This window comes from Zonotrichia leucophrys, chromosome 7 (genome assembly GCF_028769735.1).
Source record: "Zonotrichia leucophrys gambelii isolate GWCS_2022_RI chromosome 7, RI_Zleu_2.0, whole genome shotgun sequence".
In the NCBI taxonomy this organism is placed as follows: Eukaryota; Metazoa; Chordata; class Aves; order Passeriformes; family Passerellidae; genus Zonotrichia; species Zonotrichia leucophrys.
This window is the reverse complement of record NC_088177.1, coordinates 5,021,915-5,042,574: the sequence shown is the minus strand read 5'-3', so window position 1 is coordinate 5,042,574 and position 20,660 is coordinate 5,021,915. Positions and strand designations below refer to the sequence as shown.

At 39.7% G+C, this 20,660-nt stretch overlaps 1 protein-coding gene across 6 annotated transcripts in view; it reads right to left on the bottom strand.

The window, feature by feature from the left end:
* Positions 1-20,660, bottom strand: part of LRP1B (LDL receptor related protein 1B) — a 638,472-nt gene that overhangs the window by 291,234 nt on the left and 326,578 nt on the right. For all 6 annotated transcript variants that reach the window (XM_064718934.1, XM_064718938.1, XM_064718939.1 and 3 more), the window contains exons 4-5: positions 5,898-6,017; positions 3,778-3,906 (exon numbers count right to left, since the gene is read on the bottom strand). In XM_064718934.1, the coding sequence (XP_064575004.1) occupies positions 3,778-3,906; positions 5,898-6,017 (249 nt within the window). The remainder of the gene's footprint in view (positions 1-3,777; positions 3,907-5,897; positions 6,018-20,660) is intronic.

The window sequence follows — 20,660 nt, the reverse complement described above, 5'->3', positions numbered from 1 at the left end:
TAAAATACAGATCAATAAGTGATGCCACAACAAATCAGAAATGAAGGTGTTTTGCACTGCCAACAGATTTCTCATCTGAAGAAAAACTCAGAAATGCCAGCATTTTCTATTTTTTCCACCACAATGATATGAAAGGGATAAACCCCAGAATTCAGGATTTACAAACAGCTTCAACCCCCTTTTCCTGGGGTATACTCTGTAAATCATAAGAGCTTTGCTGTCCCCATGGTATGTATTGTATAAAAATCTGAAAAAATACTCAGACCAATTTATTTTTACATTATTTTTGATGTTTAACCATAATGTACCTCACAAATGAGTTGTTTTATTTCTAAAGTTTTACAACTTATTTTCATGAGATTTTACAAGAAAGTTGTGTTGTCAAATCAGTTAAACAGGGCTGATTTTTTTTCCCTTAAAGCTAGATTTTTTTTTTTTCTTTAGTCATTATCAGTTCAGCCCACTTCATCTACATGACAAATGTTTCTCACCACACAGCATTTCTCTCTAGATTGGCCTTGGAGATATAAAATATACCAGGAACTTTTGTAAAACAGATTAATTTCTTTTCCTCAGCTAGATATTCCCAATTCTGTAATTTTCTTTCCTTAAATACTCTTCTCATCACATGCAGACTTTGCAATTTAGGCATAAAAACCTGGTAAACAAGTAAGTTCTTAAATTCTGTTCAGCAAAGCTGTGTTTTGTTTCATTTTCACCTCAGAAGAAACCATTAACTGCCTCTTTATTCATAAAAGAAAATATGCTTAAAAAGTCTGGAAAAAAAAAACCCACAGTGAGCCTCCAGCTGTTTTGATACCCATTTTAACATCCTTCCCCAAAGGGAATGTGCAGCTAAAAGCTTTCAGCTCCAGAGTTATTTAATTGTGCTGAGGAAAAAAATGCAGAATTTAATGAGGGAGAGACCTCAGCACCTTCCCAGCCTGAAGGGCAGCAAGGAGCAGATTTTGGGGAGCTTTTTGCTAATTGTGCCACCCCACATGTGCAGAGATGGTTGAGGGGGGACAGGCTCTGAGGCCACCCAGCATTTGATGGATCTGTGGGGTCACCACACTGTCCCCAGCCCTGGCAGGGCTCCTGCAGGTACCAACAAGTGTCACCTGCTCAGCACCTCTCTGCTCCTGGTGGGGAAAATAGGGAAGGTGAGAATTTCTAGAAAGCTGTGAAACCTCAGAAACAGTAAAGAACTTCCAGCTAGTTGTGGCTGTAAAGCCTGAAAGGAGAAAAGTTACAGTAGTACAGCAAGCAAGGATGTGAAACAATAATTTGAGTTTTAGGCTTGACCAAGATAGACCTTAAGACTGCAGAAAAATAGTCTACAGAAGACTACAGGAAAATTTTAGAAAAATATGCTTAGCAAGACAGTAGAAGGTTTTAAGCTTAATAATGGAGTATTGTGTATTGTTAATGGAAGGCACACAAGCATTTTATGAAGCAGGTGCACATGTACTTTTAGTGATTGGCTAGAGCAATGATCTGTAAGCTTCAGTGTCACAGATACATTTTATGAAAAATCCTTTCCTTAGGAGTTTTCCTCCTGAGAAGCTGAGAAGCCTCAGGAACAAAATGTAAACAATGGTTATCTGCTGCTGTGGAATGCAACAGGTGCATCTGTGATTGGTCTCATGTGGTTGTTTTTAATTAATGGCCAATCACAGTCAGCTGGCTCGGACTGCCTGGTCAGTCTCAAGATTTTATTACCATTCCTTCTTTTCCTTGCTAGCCTTCTGATGAAATCCTTTTCTCTATTCTTTTACTATAGTTTTAATGTAATATATATAATAAAATAATAAACCACCCTTCTGAAACATGGAGACAACATTCTCATCACTTCCCTTGTCCTGGGACCCCTGCACACCACCACACTTCAGCGATAAGCTATTGGCCAGAAAGTTTTTTAAATGCTCTGTAACAAAGAAATCTTTGGCTGCTGCTGGCAAGATTTGAGCTGTTTCCATCTTTCAATTGTCTCAAACCATGAAATGGGGCTGATGCCACAATAAAGCTCAAGGGATGTGTCCCAGCAGTCCCATCCCATTCTCTCCTCAGTGCTCAGAAAGCTCCCAGCTCATTCCCAGAGCCAGCTGGGGTGTTCGGTGCCCTGGGTTGCGTCGTGCCCAGGATCTCGGCATGGATGGGAATTCACATTCAGAGCAGATCTGCTGTTATTAACGTTGAAAGCTGCACAGAAAGCCCAGCCTACAGCTCTAGTGCTGCTTCTTATCTCTCACAGCTTTTACACACAGAGCTGAATGTTCCTCAGCTCATTTTCTTCATCTGTTTGACAACTACTTTTGCCAAATGTCGGCAAAGCAGAGAGGCTGCTCTTTTTCCATCCTTATTTGCTTTAGGTTAAGGAGAAAAATTGATATGTTTTCTAAGGGCTGGGTTTCTTTTTTCCTTAGACACCTGCTTTTTTTTTTTTTTTTTTTTTTTTTTGATTCTGTTCTAATCCAAAGATAGCTTGTTTTCAAAAAACCTAAAGTAATGGGGAACACTCATTTCTGTGCAGCACCATGACCCAGGTTTGTATTGTCCTACAGGGATTTCTTTGATTAATGAGTAGTGATTCCTTTCTGAGAATGCCAAAAATGTGAAAACTTCTGTCAAATAAACATGATAAAGTAGCAAAAACTGCAGAGAAGTCCCTTATTAATGTGATTTGTTTCATCTTGACACCAACAGCTAACTTCAACTCTCAGTTGTTACTCAGTTTTCTGTGTGTAAAAAGGGAAAATAAAAGGGTCATCTCAAGCCCTGTACTGGCACCATGAGCATTTCCTGATCTAGAATTGCATTTTTGATTTTCATGAGATGGAGAAAGAAGAATAATAAATTATTTTTACTTTGCATGGGCTGTCATCTCACATGACTTCAGGGTCTATTGAAAAAGAAAAATGTCCATGTATGGATCAAGAAAAAACAGTATAAACAGGAAAACACTCTTTTACTCCTAGTGGTGATCAAGGAAGGACACATTTAGTAATGCTCTTTAGGTGAAGAAGCCTCAAAACTATCACTAGAACTTTCTATTTTCTGATGGTAAAATAGTTACAAAAAGGAAGCCTTAAAATATATATACAATAAACATTACTTCATACTCAGCTGCACATGCTTCAGCATTGTGGATGTTGAAGAATTCCCTTAAGGAACTTTTTTTGTGCTTTAATATAAAAGCATTGTTAATTCATTATGCTGAATAAGAAAACACTGTGTACTATATTGCCTCATTAAGCACAATTGACTAATTTCCTCAAATACCCAATCCACTATAAGTAATGAAAACATGCACTAAGCAACAAAAAGTCTCATGTGAATATGTATATCAGGAAATTCACCTCTTGGGATGATGCAAGGACAAAGCAATCTCATGTCTTTTTTCATCCTAAGGGTACAATTACCTCATGATCATTTCCCCTGTCTCCATTGTCTTCCCAGAGTAAACAGCCTTTTTTTGTTTGTGTGAGGAAAATCTTTGATTTATTTATGAACAGGGAAACTGGGAACTCTTCTAATCTTGGCTGAATTGAGTATTTTGCTTTAATTAATAATATCCAGATAATAACTTTTGATATTTCCCTTGGAGTATTGTCTTAATAAGTGAATATTTTTTTCCTAAGCTTGTTGTGCAGCTCTTTGTAGTGCAGTGAAACAAAGTTTGTCTCACCTGTGTTCATCTCTGTCTTTTCACATGAATCCTCCAGCACAAAACCACAAAAGATTTTCAGGAAGGTAAAAAAAGAAGTTAAAACTTACTATTTTTGGCCTTGCAGGACTTGTTATCAGGCTGAAGCACGTAACCCTCCACACAGCTGCAAGTGTAGGATCCATCTGTATTTACACACATCTGGCTGCAGCTTCCATACGTGTCACATTCATTCACATCTAAAGGGACATTAACAAGGTCTAGTTTAGGGATTAGGAAAAAAAAAATTCAATAAAATTGAGTATTCTAAGCGAGTTTTATAAGTCATGAATCATTTTGGTGGGAGGCCTGATGTTTTTCCTTTCCCAAACCATGAATTTATCAGGGATGTTGGCTGTTGAAATCACTGAAGTAGCCAGAAAGAAGGGCAGGAGTTCTCAAGTTCAATAGCTCTTAATTTTGAAAGATAAAACCTTCATTATTTCAAGTAGTCTCCAATGCCTGCATCATGTCAGGGAGACATTTGGGTCCTTGTTAGCAGTAGAGATCACTAGTTATCAGGGTTGATGAATGGAGCAACATTTCAGGAGAGCAAGTAATTGATTACCCTTCTCAACCTATTTATGCTGGCAATGTCTTACAGTTCCTTAAATGAGCTGTCACCACGTCTCCATTAAACCACCATCCAACATCAAAAACTATAGACTCCTCTAATAAATATAAAGAACATTTTTCTCAACTAGGGTGTCTAAAAATAATACCATAAAATCAAGATATGCTATTAAACAGTGGTTGAGGGTTTAAGTAATAAATTGACATTCTACAAAAAAATCCACTGTTTAAATTATTTCCTGAGATATATTTTTAATCACAAAACATGACATCCATAGAGAGAAAGAACTTAAATTATATTTATGAAGAATCTGGCTCAGTACTTTTAGCTGGAGAGAGAAGTGATTGGTAGTGAGAACATCTATAGGGCCATAGAACTCCAATATGATCATTAATAGAGAAAAATAATAAAGCAAGAAACAAACACCTGGAGAGAGATTGAAGAAGTCATATGCTTCAAAAATGGAAGAGAACAGTCTACAATTTAAGTCTACAATTAATTACTCCAAAATAATGTTCCCAAATAAATTGTGTAACCTTGGGAGAGTTCATTTATAAAATTCTAATCTAGGTGTGACTTCACGGCTGTGAGGTGAAACACTTCAAGTTTTAGAGGCTCTCCTGGTGGGGAGGTGTGGATAGAGAGCAGCTCACACAACTGAGCTGTAGCTCCAGAACTGCTCCAGACCCTCTGAGCTGTGGGAAACAGTAAAGGGAACATGATGCTTAAAGCAAACATTGTTTGAAGCAGGCAGACCTGAACTTTTAGTGATTGGCTAGAATATTTCTCTGTAAGCTTTAGCTATATGCTATTGGCTAGAAAGTTTTTAAAACACTCTGTAATAAAGAAAAATCTTTGGCTGCTGGCAGTATGTGAGCTGATACCATCTTCCAATTGTCTCAACCATGCAATGAGGCCAGCACCACAATAAAGCTCAAAGAACATATCCCAACAGTCCCATCCTATTAATGAAAAACCCCAACACACTGATCCTTCAGTGACTTCAGGGGAGCTGCTGCTGGGGCACAGGAGCATCAGAGAGTCAGGAGGGAGGTCCTGACTCTCATTTTAGGGACACTTTTCTCACAGACAGATTTTATGAAAAATCCTTTCCTTAGGACTTTTTCTCCTGAGAAGTTGAGAGGCCTCAGGAACAAAATGCAAACAATGATTATCTGCTGCTGTGGAATGCAACAGGTGCATCTGTGATTGGTCTCATGTGGTTTTTCTAATTATTGGCCAATGTACTCTCTGTCTGAGCCACCAGCTTTTGTTATCATTCTTTCCTATTCTATTCTTAGCCAGCCTTCTGATGAAATCCTTTCTTTTAGTATAATTTTAATATAATATATAAAATAAAATAATAAATCAGGCCTTCTGAAACATGGAGTGAGATCCTCATCTCTTCCCTCATCCTAAGACCCCTGCAAACACCGTCACACACTCTTTCCCATTCCCTGCCCCAAAAGCCCATGCTTGCCCCTGACCAACACCTTTGAAGAAGGATGAGGAAGCAACATTTCTATGCTGGTTGTCCACCAGCTCCCTGGCCCTGAGAGCCAGCAGGGATCCATGGAGACACCAGGGTGTTGATGTTATACGGAATTTCTTGCTTACCTGTGCAGCTTCTCCCGTCAGTGCTGGTTTCGTATCCATCCCCGCAGTAGCAGCGGGTGCCATTCCTGGTGATGGCACACTTGTGCTGGCAATTCATCTGCTGGCACTTGGGGAGCAGCTCTGGGAATGGCAACAGGGCAGGATGTTACTAAATGGTTGTGTTATCCCTAAATCACAAACTTTAGAAACACTGAAATATGTTTAAGTGCATGTCTCAGGAAGGAAGCACCACCACCATCTATATTAGCTGGGAATATATCACACACACCCCCTGTAAAGAGCTTGCTATGAAAACTGCATGCCAGCAAGTTAAACGTTAGAAATCAACATTTTATTTCTATCCACAGTTGCTCACAAGTTTATAATTGAGGTGTACTGTTGCTCTGCTTAAACATCCATTTTTTGCATGTTAGTCATAACTATTGTTGGTAAAAAAATAAACTAAAGCAAAAAACAATCCTGAAGTGGTAACAGCTATAAAAAAATTATTTTTCAAAATTTTTCAACACCTATGCCTTTATTATTCCTCATACCAATTGATTTTCTAACTTTTTAAATCTTGTTTTGATTTGATGATGTACTCAAAACCTTCACACCAGACAATGGGGACACATTCTGCCTCAACATTTTAACATTGGACGTGTAATACTGGATAAACCCATGGAGATTATATATGTCACTACTGCAAACATCCTTCATAGAATTTGCTTAAACACACACAATCAGCACAAGGCATGATGCAAACAAACTGTAGAAATCTTGTAGAAATACAGACTACAATGTTTTCCAGAAGGAAACAGCACAAAACCAAACAAAAGCCACTCCAACCCTTCCCAGCCTCAAGCTGTGTCCCGTGTCTCAATAATTTTGCTGATCAAAAAAAAAAAATTAATGAACAACACTTTTTTCCCTCCAGGAAAAAAAAAATAATTTGAGAAACCCAGCTTAAGGAGGTGCTCTGAGGGTATTTTTCAAAACTGTGCAGATGAGTCAGAAAATAACCTGCAAATGGACAGAGAAATTTCTGCTACAGGGCTGGCTTTAAGTAACTGTGTAGGACCTAAGGAAAAAGAGAAATCTGTATCCTAATATGTGAACAGTTTTAATCCATTTGATCATTATTCATCGAGTTCTGCTTGGGAGTAGAATGAACATGAATATGAAGAAGAGTCTCTATCAGCATCTGAGCCCTGGAGCTTCCATTCTGGAGCAACTGCCGCTGTCAAAATTAGGCTGAAATTTTGGGAGAAAAGTGGATGTGGCTGGCACACAAAGTTACTACTTATCCTAATGCAACTATTCTGAAAAGAAAGTGGTTTCACACAATTTTCTTGGGGCACTTTCTAGAACTCTTTACCACACCATCTACAGACTGCCCAGAGGTCCATAAACCACACACCGTCTAAATCTGCCCATTTTCCCTGTGGTTTCTGGTATATTTCTCTGCCTTTTGGGTCCCTGTGCATAGGAAGATAATATATTTTGTGGCTGTAGCTGGCTTTGTTGTTTTCCTGTCCCTAGTCCTTAAATCTGCTACATTTTTCCAAGAAAAGTCCCACATAGAGGATAAACTGGAAAACTTCCCTAAAATGGTTCTGCAGGCTGAGATGCAGAGCTGATGATTTAATACATCTACCTGAACAAAAATCAACACATACATCTCATCCAAACATGGACCAGCCATCCTTTACCACCTATAATTTTCTTCCTCCAATATTTGGCTGGTGCTGCACAGCCAGGAGCTCCTACTGGGTGAGAACTGCTTGACTCACAAACAGTGAGTCTTGGTTTGTTTGCAGTCTTTCCTTAATGGATGCAGACAGGCAGCAGCTTGAACCAGAACAGAGCTGCACACAGCCAGGAAAGCTGGAGAACAGGGACAATAAATTGGCAAGTGAGGCCCATTTGGGGAAAATTAAAAACAAAAATAAAAAACCCAAACAAACAAAAAAATAACAAAAAAAAAAAACTCCAAGCAACAACAGCCTATCTGCTATTTTTTTTTTCCACAAAAAAATGGTTGTATGTCATTAATTTTAAGTTATTGCAGTATCATATGAGTGGATTTTAACAGTAAAATGGTTGCATTTTCCTTACAAAGCCATTAAAGAACCACTGTTAGCTGCCATCTGTTTCTGACTTCTGACTAACATTTTCCCTGTCTCTCCTAAATTATACATCAGATCATTTCAAATACATTTTGTTTTTCATTGTGACAGACACTTTTTGGCCCCAGAAATTTTTGCTCTGTTGCTGATCTGCTAACCCTGCCAGAGGAACCCATAAGTGAAAAAGCAAAAAACACAATAACAATGGAGGGTAAGAGATAGAATATAACAAAGCAGAATAGATTAGGAAAGAATATTTCATTTGAAAGGGACCTACAATGATCATTTAGTCCAACTGCCTGAGCCCTTCAGGACTTACCAAGAGTTCGGGCATGTTCTTAATGCCTCTACCTTTAATAAATAAAACATTAAACACTAAAATAGCAAATGCATTTTCTACTTTACTAGCTAGTTTGTAACAGCTGTAATAGTGATCCTGAAAACCTTTGGAAGAAAACAGAGTTTGACTGCCTCTGGCAATGTTTGAAATATTGAAGGACAAGCAATGGAAGACAGTGTATACATTTAAGGCTTGGTTAGATTTGTAACAGGTTTCTGGGGAAGTGAGGAGGCAAAGAAAAATCATGAAGCAGAACACTGATATTTTTAATGCTCCAGCTAGGACATTTAAAGAGATAAAAGCCAGGGACTGTCATTTCTTGTCTCTTCTAAGATTCTGCACCCACTTTGATCTCCCTTTCTCAGCCAGAACTGGTTTACAAAGTACACAGGCAGTGAAGAATGAGCATCACTGAGCTTTCCACTTTCATCACAGCTACAGAAACCTCTGCATTTGTCAAAGCCTGGTATTTCTGCTGCAAGATTTAAAGGAAGGAGCTGCACTGAAGGAAACAACAGGAGAGAGCTTTAGAGCTCTCTGGCAGAGCCACAGTTCAAGACAAGGAGCTGCAGAGCAAGCCCTGAGATTTGCAGAAATACAGGGTAGCAGAAGCAGCTGTGAGCATCTTTAGGATGATCTATTTTCCCCAAACCCAGGGAGTAGTGCCAATTCATCCAACTCTGATTTAGGTCATTTTGTTCAGTGTTTTTTTCCTTCCACAGGAGACATGAAGGGCAGCATTTTTTACTCCCCTGCATCTCCATGAACTCTCTGAAGTTGTGAGCCAGGTCTGCCACAAAAGCCACCCATGCCAATCTTGTGCTTCCTGCCTTTCATGCTGCTCTAACTCCAGGCATCTGGTCCCACAGGAGAGCAGTCAGTCAGGCAAAGATGCTGCTGATCTCATCTCCCCTGAAGTGATACACCTTTGACAATGACTCAGAGGAGCTGTAAGCTTCCTGGACAAACTGCTCCCACAGGAATTCGCCGTAATAAAATCCTGCCTTCATTTATTCCTTCTGTGTTCAATGAAACACACTGCTTATCACAGTTCATTCAAGATGAATGATATAAGGAACTAACTTCCACTGAATGGCTTTTTAATGAAAGGTTTAAGCAATTGATCTGACTATCCTTTTTGTCAGTTCCTCCTGAGCTGACATGAGGTTCACAAAGGGTTCACACCAGGTTCTCATGCTCAGATGTTTTGGCTGTTTCTACAAAAGGGAAAAGAAGCTCAGCTTGCAGCTTCTCAATACTGAATTTATTTATTTGGTGGCTATTGGGGAACTGTCAAAAAAAAAAAACCTCAAAAACACCCCTGCAGATTTACCAATGTACTTGTTTGTCACAGTTGAGACAGCCACAGTACACAGAGGATCATCGTACAATCCCAGAAGTCCTCGACCCATACATACAGAGTAACACCATAATTCATCTGAAGGCTTCAAGCATGTGCCCTTCTTGTTCTTTAGCTCAACCTTTTATACCCTCATGGTCAGTACATTGCACCTATGTGCCCTCTGCTCCCTTTGGTGGTTGGTCAGCGTCCCTCATCTCATTCCCTTCAATGCTGCTCACCTGCTTCTCACAGCTGTACCCATTGGGGATGAGGCTGGGCCAGCCCCACTCCCAATCACCACAAACTGTGTGGCTACACCTGTTAGCTTTGTCTTTCCTGAGAGGGAAAACAACCAAGGCCAGGTGGGATGGAGCCCTGAGCAGCCTCATCAGGTGGAAGGTGACCCAGGCCTTGGCAGGATGGTGTGGGATGCAATTAGATGCAACCCAAACCTTTCTGTGATTCTGTATTACATATGAAAGCAGACTTGAGGCACACACACAGAAAAATGTATTTAGCTGCCATTATTCCTGAACCTCCTGCATGATAATTAAGCCTTTTGGCTGCAATGGGCTCCCAGTTATGTTTCCTATGTACTTTAGTAATATATAAATCCTGTCCTGCTCTTTTTGTACTGACAACATTTCAGTACTCTGTGAATTAAAATTGACTGACTATGTAATGTTGATAAACATCAAAAATACAGAGCTGGTGCATATAAAAGAAACTGGCTGAAGTTTCCATGTTGAAAGTGCCAGACAATACACCACAGGGATAAAAGCAGAGCTTCTGTTGTCAGTTCAGGAGTTCCCAATTTGAAACAACAAAGGATCCTTGTCACATAGTTCAGCAGAGAGTGACCAGGAGCTACCAGTGCAGTGCTGCCTGGGAAAAAGGGAAATGCATCACTGAGAGCACTGGGAGAAACATTTCCCATAGAGAAGTGTTGATGTCAAGGCCCAGGATGCTCCTGAGTGCTTCCCTTCCAGGAGGCAGCTGTGGCAGCTGTGCACACCCCGATGGGTACAAGGAAAATAAACTCAGCTTTAAGCAGAACCAACTCAGCTTTAAGCACAATCACAGCCTGAGGGATTAGAGGGGAATGGAGAGCTGCAATCTGATGGGGAGACTGTAAATTTTCATCTTGATTGGTGCCAGGGGATGAAAATGAAGAGGAATTAGGACTGCTGTCTATGAATATATCAGAGGATCAACAGCAGGGAAAGAGACAATTTAAACTAAAGGGCTATTGGCAGAAGTACAAATGAGTATAAATTGCCCATTAATAAATTCTGGCTGAAAATGAGAAGGTTCTTAGCTATTACCATAATCAGGTTCTGGAACTCCTCTTTGAGCGGGAAGAGCAGGGACAGAAAATAAGTGCTTGCTTTTGACATGGATCATGATAGACCAAGGAAAACCAGCATATGGAAAGGGCCTTGAAATATCAGAAACCATTTATGTGACCCAGGAGGGTTCCTCAAGCAACATACTACCCAATGTTAAAACACAAGCTTTCATGATGGAACAAGATCTATCTTTTTTTTTCTTATACCCAAAGGAAAATTAAAAGGAGCTTGTTATTTGACTATTTTTCTAATTGAAATGTGTGCATTCTCTTTTTTTTTTCCTATTAAATATTAGTATTCTTTTTGGCATCTTTGTGTTTCATAAATTTATGTGATTTTATCTCTGTTTTATTCAGTTTTTGTGATTCAATATTCATACATTGATGTCTAGACTATTCTTATCACACACATGCCATAAGCTTTATTTTTCTTTTCAAGCTTATGTCTTGAGTTTTTGAAGAACAGCTCTTTCACAAATTAGACTTTGTTGTAATCTACTGTAAGTTTTTTGTTTGTTTGTTATTGTTGATGCTAGAGAGACAATATAAAGCTCCATGGATTGCTTGTCTGGCAGAAAAGGGTGGCTTGATTGATAGAATTCAACTGCAGCATGTTTTTATCTTACATTTGTTGGTCATGTTATTAGTTTTTAATATCTTACCACGAAAGCAAAAAAAGACAGAACTGTAATGAACTTTGTCAGACATCTCAGCCCATAACTCTGGTATGGTGGATGCAGCACAGAAAAAAAAATGGAAATCAGAGATCATGACCTTAGAGCCCTGCTGTGGGTGACCTCTGTCAAATTCAGCAGAAAAGCACAAGGAGTCAAATTTAAAAATGTTGGGGTTTATTTGCTCCTAGGAAAAAAAAACCAAAAAACATCCATTCAGAAAAATAAACTGGGATATGTTAGACTCAGCCATTTACAGCTCAAGTCTGCAGCCCTGCCCCAGGATCCATCAGGCAGTGCAGGATTTCTGTACAATTCACAGACAGGGTAATCAGGGCCCAGAATGACAAGTTAAAACTCTGCACCCTGAGCTCTGACAAGCTCTAAGTCCTGGGTATAACCCCAAGCCTTTCCCTTCACACTGCTGGGATGTCTGAGTTAGGACTGCTGATAGGTAATTCCATGTGCTCAAACTCTGAGGGCAGAATCTCTTCCTAAGGCTGAAGTGTTACAATAATATTTTTAAGACAGAGGGAGAAAAATGATGCTTGAGGATGGTGCTTTGTCCTGGGTACCAGGCTGCTCCTAAATTTTCCATAAAATTTTTACTGGATAAATGTATTAACTGATCGCTGTATTTGCATCCTTTTTCATTACTATCATAATCAGGCAAGTGAGCCTTTTCCCCAGCAGTATTGATTCCACCTGAGAACACAAGATGCAGCAGCTGGGGCATCCTGTGGAGGAAAGGATGATGGGCTGTGCTGTGTGAACACCCCTGAGGCTCAGGAAACACCTGGGCAGTCCTGGGTGCCCCCTCCTAAACAACTGCTGAGGGCAATGCTGCCACATAAAGGCTGAGCACCTCATTTTGCCATGTTAGTTATAATTTATTTGTAAAAATGGCCTTAATACACTGTGTCAGAGCTCTCCCATCAGCAGGAGAACCTTGGCCTGAAGCAACAAATGATACAGGAATTTTACTGGGAAAAGACCAGCACATGGATTGTGCTTCACAATTCCACCTGCTATATCTCAGCCTTCTATTGTATCTTTCCCCACATCACTGTCTATGTGTTGGCAATCAGTCGCTGAACAACTTAATTTGTTATTTTAAATAGACATTACAGCATGTTTGTCTGCTTTATGATTACAGGAAAATTACATATCTTGTTTAATCTGCCTGTCAGTCTGCACACAACCAGGAGTGTCTCACTGTGATTATTGTGCAGTGAAAATGGGCACGTCTTGCTGAGTAAGTTCAGGCTGCTTCTGAGTAACAAGATATTACTTACAAAAGACAGATTTTTATTTTTTTTTCCTGCAGTCATTTCCAACATATCAGAGAGAAGAAGGAATGTTGCAGGAAAAAACAAAAAACCAAAAACCAAAAAATGAAAAAAAAAATCCAAAAAAGCAAAATAAAAAACAAAAACAAAAAACCAAACCAAAAAAACCCCCACCAAAACAAACAAACAAAAAAAAACCCACCAAAACCACCAAAAAACCCAAACCAAACCAAAACCATTAAATAATATGTTTCCATAACATTCAGCAGTTCTTTTCAGAGTATAACTATCTTAAAAACATCACTGAACAGTATCTCCCTATCCACTTCATGGATAAATTTATTTTTCAAGGATGTACTACTGAAATTTCTGCCTGCCTAAAATCTTGACCTACAATATTTGGCTCAGCTTCAAAACAATTTGTTTTATGTGGTGTTCTTCAACCATAGCATCACACAACACTTTAAAAGATGAGATCAGCAGGTAGGGGACATGTAGAGAAATATTGGCTTCACCCATGGAAATGGCTCATTATCCTGACCTTTTGCTGTTTTAGTTATACCTTGGCTGCCATACACAAGCACAAGCTCAAGAAAAGTTCACCTGGGAAAAAACAAACTGGGTAAATGATTTCATGGCTGAAGAGAGTAATTTATCTGTTTTTTTAACCTGGATATGAGATATAAATTTAAAAGAATAGCTATGAGAAGAATACACATTTATTTAAATTTATATAAACCCATTTATAGTTTTAGGCATATTCAATGCCATTCAATATACCAATTTTCATGGTATTGAGTACATGTTCATTGAGGTACAGATAATAATCTTTATGGGTGTCTAATGAGATAGGAAGCCTGACAATACTGCACATGTGAAAAGGCCAGAGATAAAAGCAGGGAGTGATAAAGTCTGAGAATGGCAGAATGGGAAAACTACAGACAGGTCCAGAAGTCAGCAGGAGCAGATCACCTGGGCTTTTTAATCTGGACTCAGTTGTATAAAATGCATTTCCAGAATTAGCTCACAATTTCTCAGCCTTGTAAGCAAATTGCAGTTCAGAGCCTGAGGAATGCTGGACACCAGAGCAGCAATTTGCTGGCAGGAGCAGAGCAGGCTCTGCTGGGAAAAATGCTCAGGAACATTTTGTGGCAGTAAAGGATGTTTAGAAACCTCTCAGGGAGGTCTGGAAATCTACGAGAAGTTGGAGAAACTGTCCCTGATTGTCTCTCCTGGGCTGTCCCCTCACCTAGGCACACAATTCCACCCAGCTCATCTGGACACTGCATGACAAGGACTTCTAAGTGGAAAAAGTGTGGCTTCCTGTGGTTTTATACATCTTTATTTATGGCAAGATATTTATTTTATACAGCTTTATTTACGGGAAGGCAGCTCACAGTACAGCATCATCAATGCTCAGTGTCTCTCTTAAAACAGTGGCGCTCCCTCTTGAGCTCACCCAAAACCCAGGGTGTGTTTTCATATTTGGATTTCCGGCCATGGCCCAGTCCAATGCCCCACAAAAATCAGCTGAAAATCTCTATAAAGTGCCTCAAGTGAATACAGCCCAGCATGGCAACACCCTGTTGCCTTCATGTGGCACACCAAGATGTCTCAGTCCTCTTCTGGAGCAACAATTTTTAGAGATAAATAACAAGTTTAGACTCTCTTTGTTGTGTTGCCTCATCTAATGCTATAGATATAATGGTGCAACAGAGCTGGGAAGGGTATGGAACTTTTAAAACATTACAGAGAGGCCAAAAAAATATTAATTTTCTTTTACTGATACTTGAGGGGGAAGGGGATGAAGAAAAAGGGAAAACAAACAAAAAAAAAAGCTGGCAACTTTATTTACTTTGCTCAGTTTGTAGTTATGTGGAAAACCATAATTAAATCATCCTGAAATCACAAAAGACACCTATAATAGCTTTTCCCAATGCCCAATTTCATGCCTCTTCATGGAAGTAGTACCTCAGAAATTGCTTCTCTTCATGAACACAACTACACTTGACAGATAAAATCCTCAAAAAATTGCCAAGCAGAAACCTCAGGCTCATGAGGCAGAGCCTTTCTGGAAACTCAGCCAAGGACTTGGAATCAATTACAAAAATAGCAGCAGGTTCCAGAGAACCAAACATGAGATTCAGTAAGTGGACATTGTTTATGTGCAAACTAAACCCAGTGAAGGATAACAGAAAGGACTTTAAGTTAGAAGCAAAATTAAAAACTGGTAGCAAGGAAAAATTATGCTAGAGAAATAAAACCCTTAAGCAATTATTGAGTGTTTTTATTCCAAGGAGACAGACATGTGTACTCCTGGACTCTGGCAGGGGCTACAAGAAGTGACACACTCCCTCACAAGCAGATGTTCAGTCACCTAAAGAGGCTGAATTTTTAAATTTTTCCCTGCAGCAAGCAGGGTGGGATTCAAGTTGACTTTTGGACTGTTGGAAGTGCACGCTCCAAAAGTCACAATGGGAAGTTTGTCCCATTAGAAGTGAACAATTCATGACAAATTCTACTTTAAGCTGTATATTGCTGCTGGTGCCTGGAACTACTCACAATTGCCATTTCTCAAGGCTGGCAGTGTTTTTCTGAGCATTTCTCACCCATGGGCGTCACCATCTCCCACATGCGTGTGTCAGGGTGCATGAATGCAGGTGTCCAGAGAGCCAGGGAATGGAAACCATCAAATCCCAACAACCTAGGAAGTCACTGTGACTCAAACCTGCTGTCCCAGTGTTTGGGAGAACACACACAATTCCATCTTTGGTGATTTGATGTCATCTCCCCTGGCATCCAGCTGGGATTGCTCAGCGTTTCTGGAAGCACCAAACTTGGAGCACCAGCTGCAAGCACAATCAGCAGCACCACTGCAAACCACGGCAACATTTGCTCCATTTCCCCATGACCCATCTCCCCTGGCTGCATTTCTGATATTTTAGCCAGCTAATGAGCCCTTGGCCCTTGTCAATGTGTGACTGATTCAGTGGCACTGAGCTTGAGGGCAACAGAAGGCCAAGAGCAGCTTTTCATTCATTTCTTCATTCAGCTGCAAGTCAGAGCTTCCTCATTGCCCATGCATGTTATTGCCATGGCCACACGTAATATATGCAGGAACCCTTAATTTTACTGAAGATTTTACATAGGATAACATCATTCTGCATTTTTTTTTATTGCAATTTCTCCAGCTGTTGTATCAGGATTTTTCTTTTTGCAAAGCATTTCAGGTCTCTAGAGCCCAAAATAAAACCCTTCACTTTTCCCATCCTATAAATCAAAGAATGGGTGAACAGAAAACTCCTGTGATGAATCATTTCAGCCACCTGTAGCTTTTATGATTAAGTACAGTTACATTTTTATGTAGCTGCATGTAAAGGAAAAGAAAAAATGCAGTTTTTCACAGGAGATGTCATTTACACATTTTATTAGCGACCATAATGTAAATAAATGTAATCCCTGTAACCTGCCCCTGGCTTCATTCTCCGGGCCACAAGCAGAAAAGGCTGAGAGAAAAGTTAATAAAACATGATGGTTCTCAGTGCCAATTTCAGGATTCCAGAGCCTGAGATTATGGGAGGCACAGCTGCAAAGGATACACAGAAAATGAGACTCAGGTGATGTGCTCTGGGGCTTGAAAGGCACCACAAAGATCAGCCCTGTTTCCAGCTCCTGAGAATAAATATGGAATTGCCAAAGTATTTACACAAGGGCTCTATGTGTTTATTTATTTATTTATGTATTTATTTATTTACTGACTTTTTATAAAAGCCATTGAATACCTGAATATCAGAATGATCTGTAAAGCAAAAATCTGAATAGATGATTACTGTGAAAAAAAAAACCAAAAAAACCCCCAAAAACAGTTAAAGAGGAAATGAGTTAGAAGAATGGTTTCAGGACAATTAAATTCTTCATGAAGAAAAAAATAAAAGAAAATTAAACTGAGAGAGCATTTCTAGCAACAGCAAAATTTAAATATGTACACTTCACCTTCACTTTTTCTAACAACCAAAATATAATAACTGTACTCAAATTTAGAAAAAAAAAAGTCTTGCTTTATTCTGCAAAGACTGGTAGCATTTAGTTTTTTAATTTATTTATTTTTTGCCCTGTTTGGACATGTCTTTTTGATATTTCACAAGCTTTTTATTTTGCTCCATGCTCCTCATTGTCCCTCTCTCCATCACACTACCAAAGATTCTGAACACATTCAATTATCCTGCAAAAAGCAGCATTTTCTACTTCTCCCAAGCTTTTTCACTGCTCTCAGTCCAGCATACAGAATAAAGGACACCAGAAACAAAAGGTTTTTCTTTCAACTGCCTCTAAAGGACAGGGCATATCCAACTAAAAGAAAAATACACAATACTTGCATAACTGTGAAAAACAATTCCACAATTTAAAAGAGGAGAGGTTCCAGAAGGCAAAATTATTTTGCAGCATTTTTCCTTTCTTGTTTCTTTTTGATGAGGTTGTAGGAAAAGTCAGATTAGAAAATTCCTTATTAAAAACTCCTCACTGTTACCTGAACACACCTTTACAATTAATTGAAACTATTTAACATGCATTAAATCTGATGTAATTTTTTTGTTTCATGCTTTAATGAGTACGGTGGTGAACTCCAGCCACACCTGCTGCTGACCTCCCTGTGGCACCTGTGGGACCACATCCCCTCAGGCCAGGTTACCACCAAAGGCTTCCATCCTGCCATCACCTGAAGCTTTGCAAATGCCACAGTTTTCATGAATTTAATCTGATTTTTTTTTTTCTGTGTGTTTGGGCCAGTAGCAATTCAGAGCTATGAGGAGACAGCAATTGCCATTTCCTGCCACAGCTTTTTCACAGTCCTTCCACACATCTCTCCCCAGACTCAGAAGGAGAAGGACAAATCCAGTAGCTTTCAGTGGTTAAATTTGAGTTCACAAGAAGCTTTGGTGATGTCTTCAGTGTAGTGTTAGCAGTTGTTGCGCATGCATTTATTTTAACATGAGACAGAAAATTGGTTCTGGTGGTTGGAAAGTAAAAATTGCTGGTTTGTCACTCCAGTTTCAGTGCCAACTTGCTTTTTCAGCCCTGTCATGTTTCCCTTTCCTACACTGATCCATTTTCAGAAGGACACAATGGGAATTACTGGGTAAGATCCCCACATCTTAAGAGAATACAGGAGATCACAACAGGAATCTGCATCAGGCACAAACCCACAGAGAGCTGTTTTCTTCTTTCTACAACTAACCTCATTGTGGCATTGCACGACTTTTATAGTTTTAATAGTACAGCTTAAGTTAATACTTAAAATATCTGGAGACAACCCTCCACCTCTGTCCCTCCAAGCCATCCCCTAAGGAGCTGTTCCAAAATGATGCCACCATCAGCCCTCCTCTGTACCCGCAGGGTAACTCCACATCTGTGGTACAACTCATGGCGTGGCTGTGCCCTGTGAAAGCAGCCCTTCCAACTTTCATGGGATGAATTTAGAATTTACAGAAATCCAGCCATACATATTTAACACACAGCTCCAGCGCTCCTTCCCAAGCCTCACTGTCTCATGCAAAGTCAGCCTGATGCAGCCTGCAATATCCAAGGAATCCTGTGGTGTTTGCTGGGTCCCCAGGAGGAAATGATGAATCTGACTCCATGTTCTTAGAAGGTTAATTTATTATTTTATGTACTTATATTATATAAAAGGATGCTATACTAAAACTACATTAAAGAATAGAGAAAGGATGCAGACAGAAGGTTAAAAAGAATTATAATGAAAATTTGTGACTTCTTCCAGAGTCCCAACACAGCTGGACAGTGATTGGTCATTAAGCCAAAACAATTCACATGTTGGATAAATAATCTCCAACTGTCACAGACATATTTAATGAAAACTCCTTTTGTTCGGATCTTTTCTCCTGAGAAGCTGAGAAGCTTCAGCTTCTCCATGTTTTGCTGCTTTGGAATGTGATTTGGAAAATTGTTTACCCTGCATGTGAAATTATTTTTACTTGATGACCAATGACAGCAACCTGTGTCAAGGCTGTAAGCAGTTCACAGGATTTTATTATCATTCCATTCCTTTCTATTCTTTGCTAGCCTTCTGATGAAATCCTTTCCTCTATTCTTTTAGTACAGTTTTACTATATACTTTTCTTTTAATATAATATATATAATATATATAATAAATCAGCCTTCTGAAACATGGAGTCAAGATTCTCATCTCTTCCCTTGTCCTGGGACCTCTGTGAACACCACCACATCCAACCACATTCCAAAGCAGCAAAACAGGAGAAGCAAATCAGATAATTATTGTTTTTATTTTTCTCTGAGGCTTCTTAGTTTCCCAGGAGAAGAAATCCTGGTGAAGGGATTTTTCAGAAATTATGGCAGTGACAGAATCCTAAGGCAGAACACAACCCAGAAAAGAGTCTGTATCCTCACAGTCACATCCAATTTTAGGTGACGCCCTTTAAGTGGCTGATGAATGGACATTATTATAAAGATGTCTACAAGACAGGTCTATTGGAGGATCCTGAATAAAATAAAGACTTCAAATACCATTAAAGTTAATGAATTAGGTCAAGGCAGGTAATTTATCACCTGTCTGAATTGGAATCCAATCTGTGGCATCCTTTAAAAAAAAGACACATTCAAATGAGGTGGTGTTCCCAGGGAAGTTCATAGTGAAGCTAATCATAATTCAAATGAGAAAATGCCTGCATAGTTTTTTTGCAAAGCCTGACAAGGGATACTGTGCAAAAGCAGCATGGTAAGCAAAAGCAAATTTCCTCAAATTAATTTGACCTTGATGAAAGGAACATATTTTTATCAATCAAACTTAACAAATATTGACTTTAGGCATTAAGTGAAGATATACATAAACATTCAGGTTGTTGAAACAGTTGTCAAGTTCATTTTCCTTCTGAAATCACAGTTTGCTGCTGAAGATCAAACTGAACTTAACCTCTTGAAGAAACCTGCGGTGCCTCATGCAGCAAGAGTCGCATGGATTGATCCCCTCTGTCTATCAGCTGCTAAAAAAGATGTGTCACACAGCCAGCCCGAAACCTGGAGCCAGAGAGCTGACTGGGATACACACAGCTACGACACTCGGAATAACCAGAACCGAGCTGGGCCCTGTGTGCCACGGCCCATCCTCGTTCAGCAGCACCAGCTGGAGGCTGCGAGGACAATTCTGCTTCTGAGTCCCCTTCACCACAGAGGTTTCATTTCCATGGAAGGGGCAGCAAAGCAGCTTGCTTCAAGGAGCATGATTTATGGGTCACCAAGCAGAGGACTTGCCTAAGAAAAGACTAGAACACAGGCACTGCCTAATTTTGCAAAAATCTGAGAGATGAAAAAAACATTTTAATGGTACTTTGTGTTCTCTGCTCTTCGTAGAGGAGGGAGGGGAGGAGAGCAGCTCATGTACAATGGTGCTGTCTTCTTTCAAGTCACTCTAACAGAATCTGAATGAAGAATCAGCCCTCACCCTGGGAGAAACAAGATTCCCAACACATCTCCCCAGTGCCCGGGCACTCACTGAGCAGGTACAAGGTCTGTCCTGCCAGGCAGGGCACGAGCTCCAGGCTGAGGCTGGGAGTCCCTGCAGGAAAAACTCCCTGCTCAGGAGCTCTTCCCTCCTCCGAGCCCAAAACCTTCTCTGAACTCTCAGAT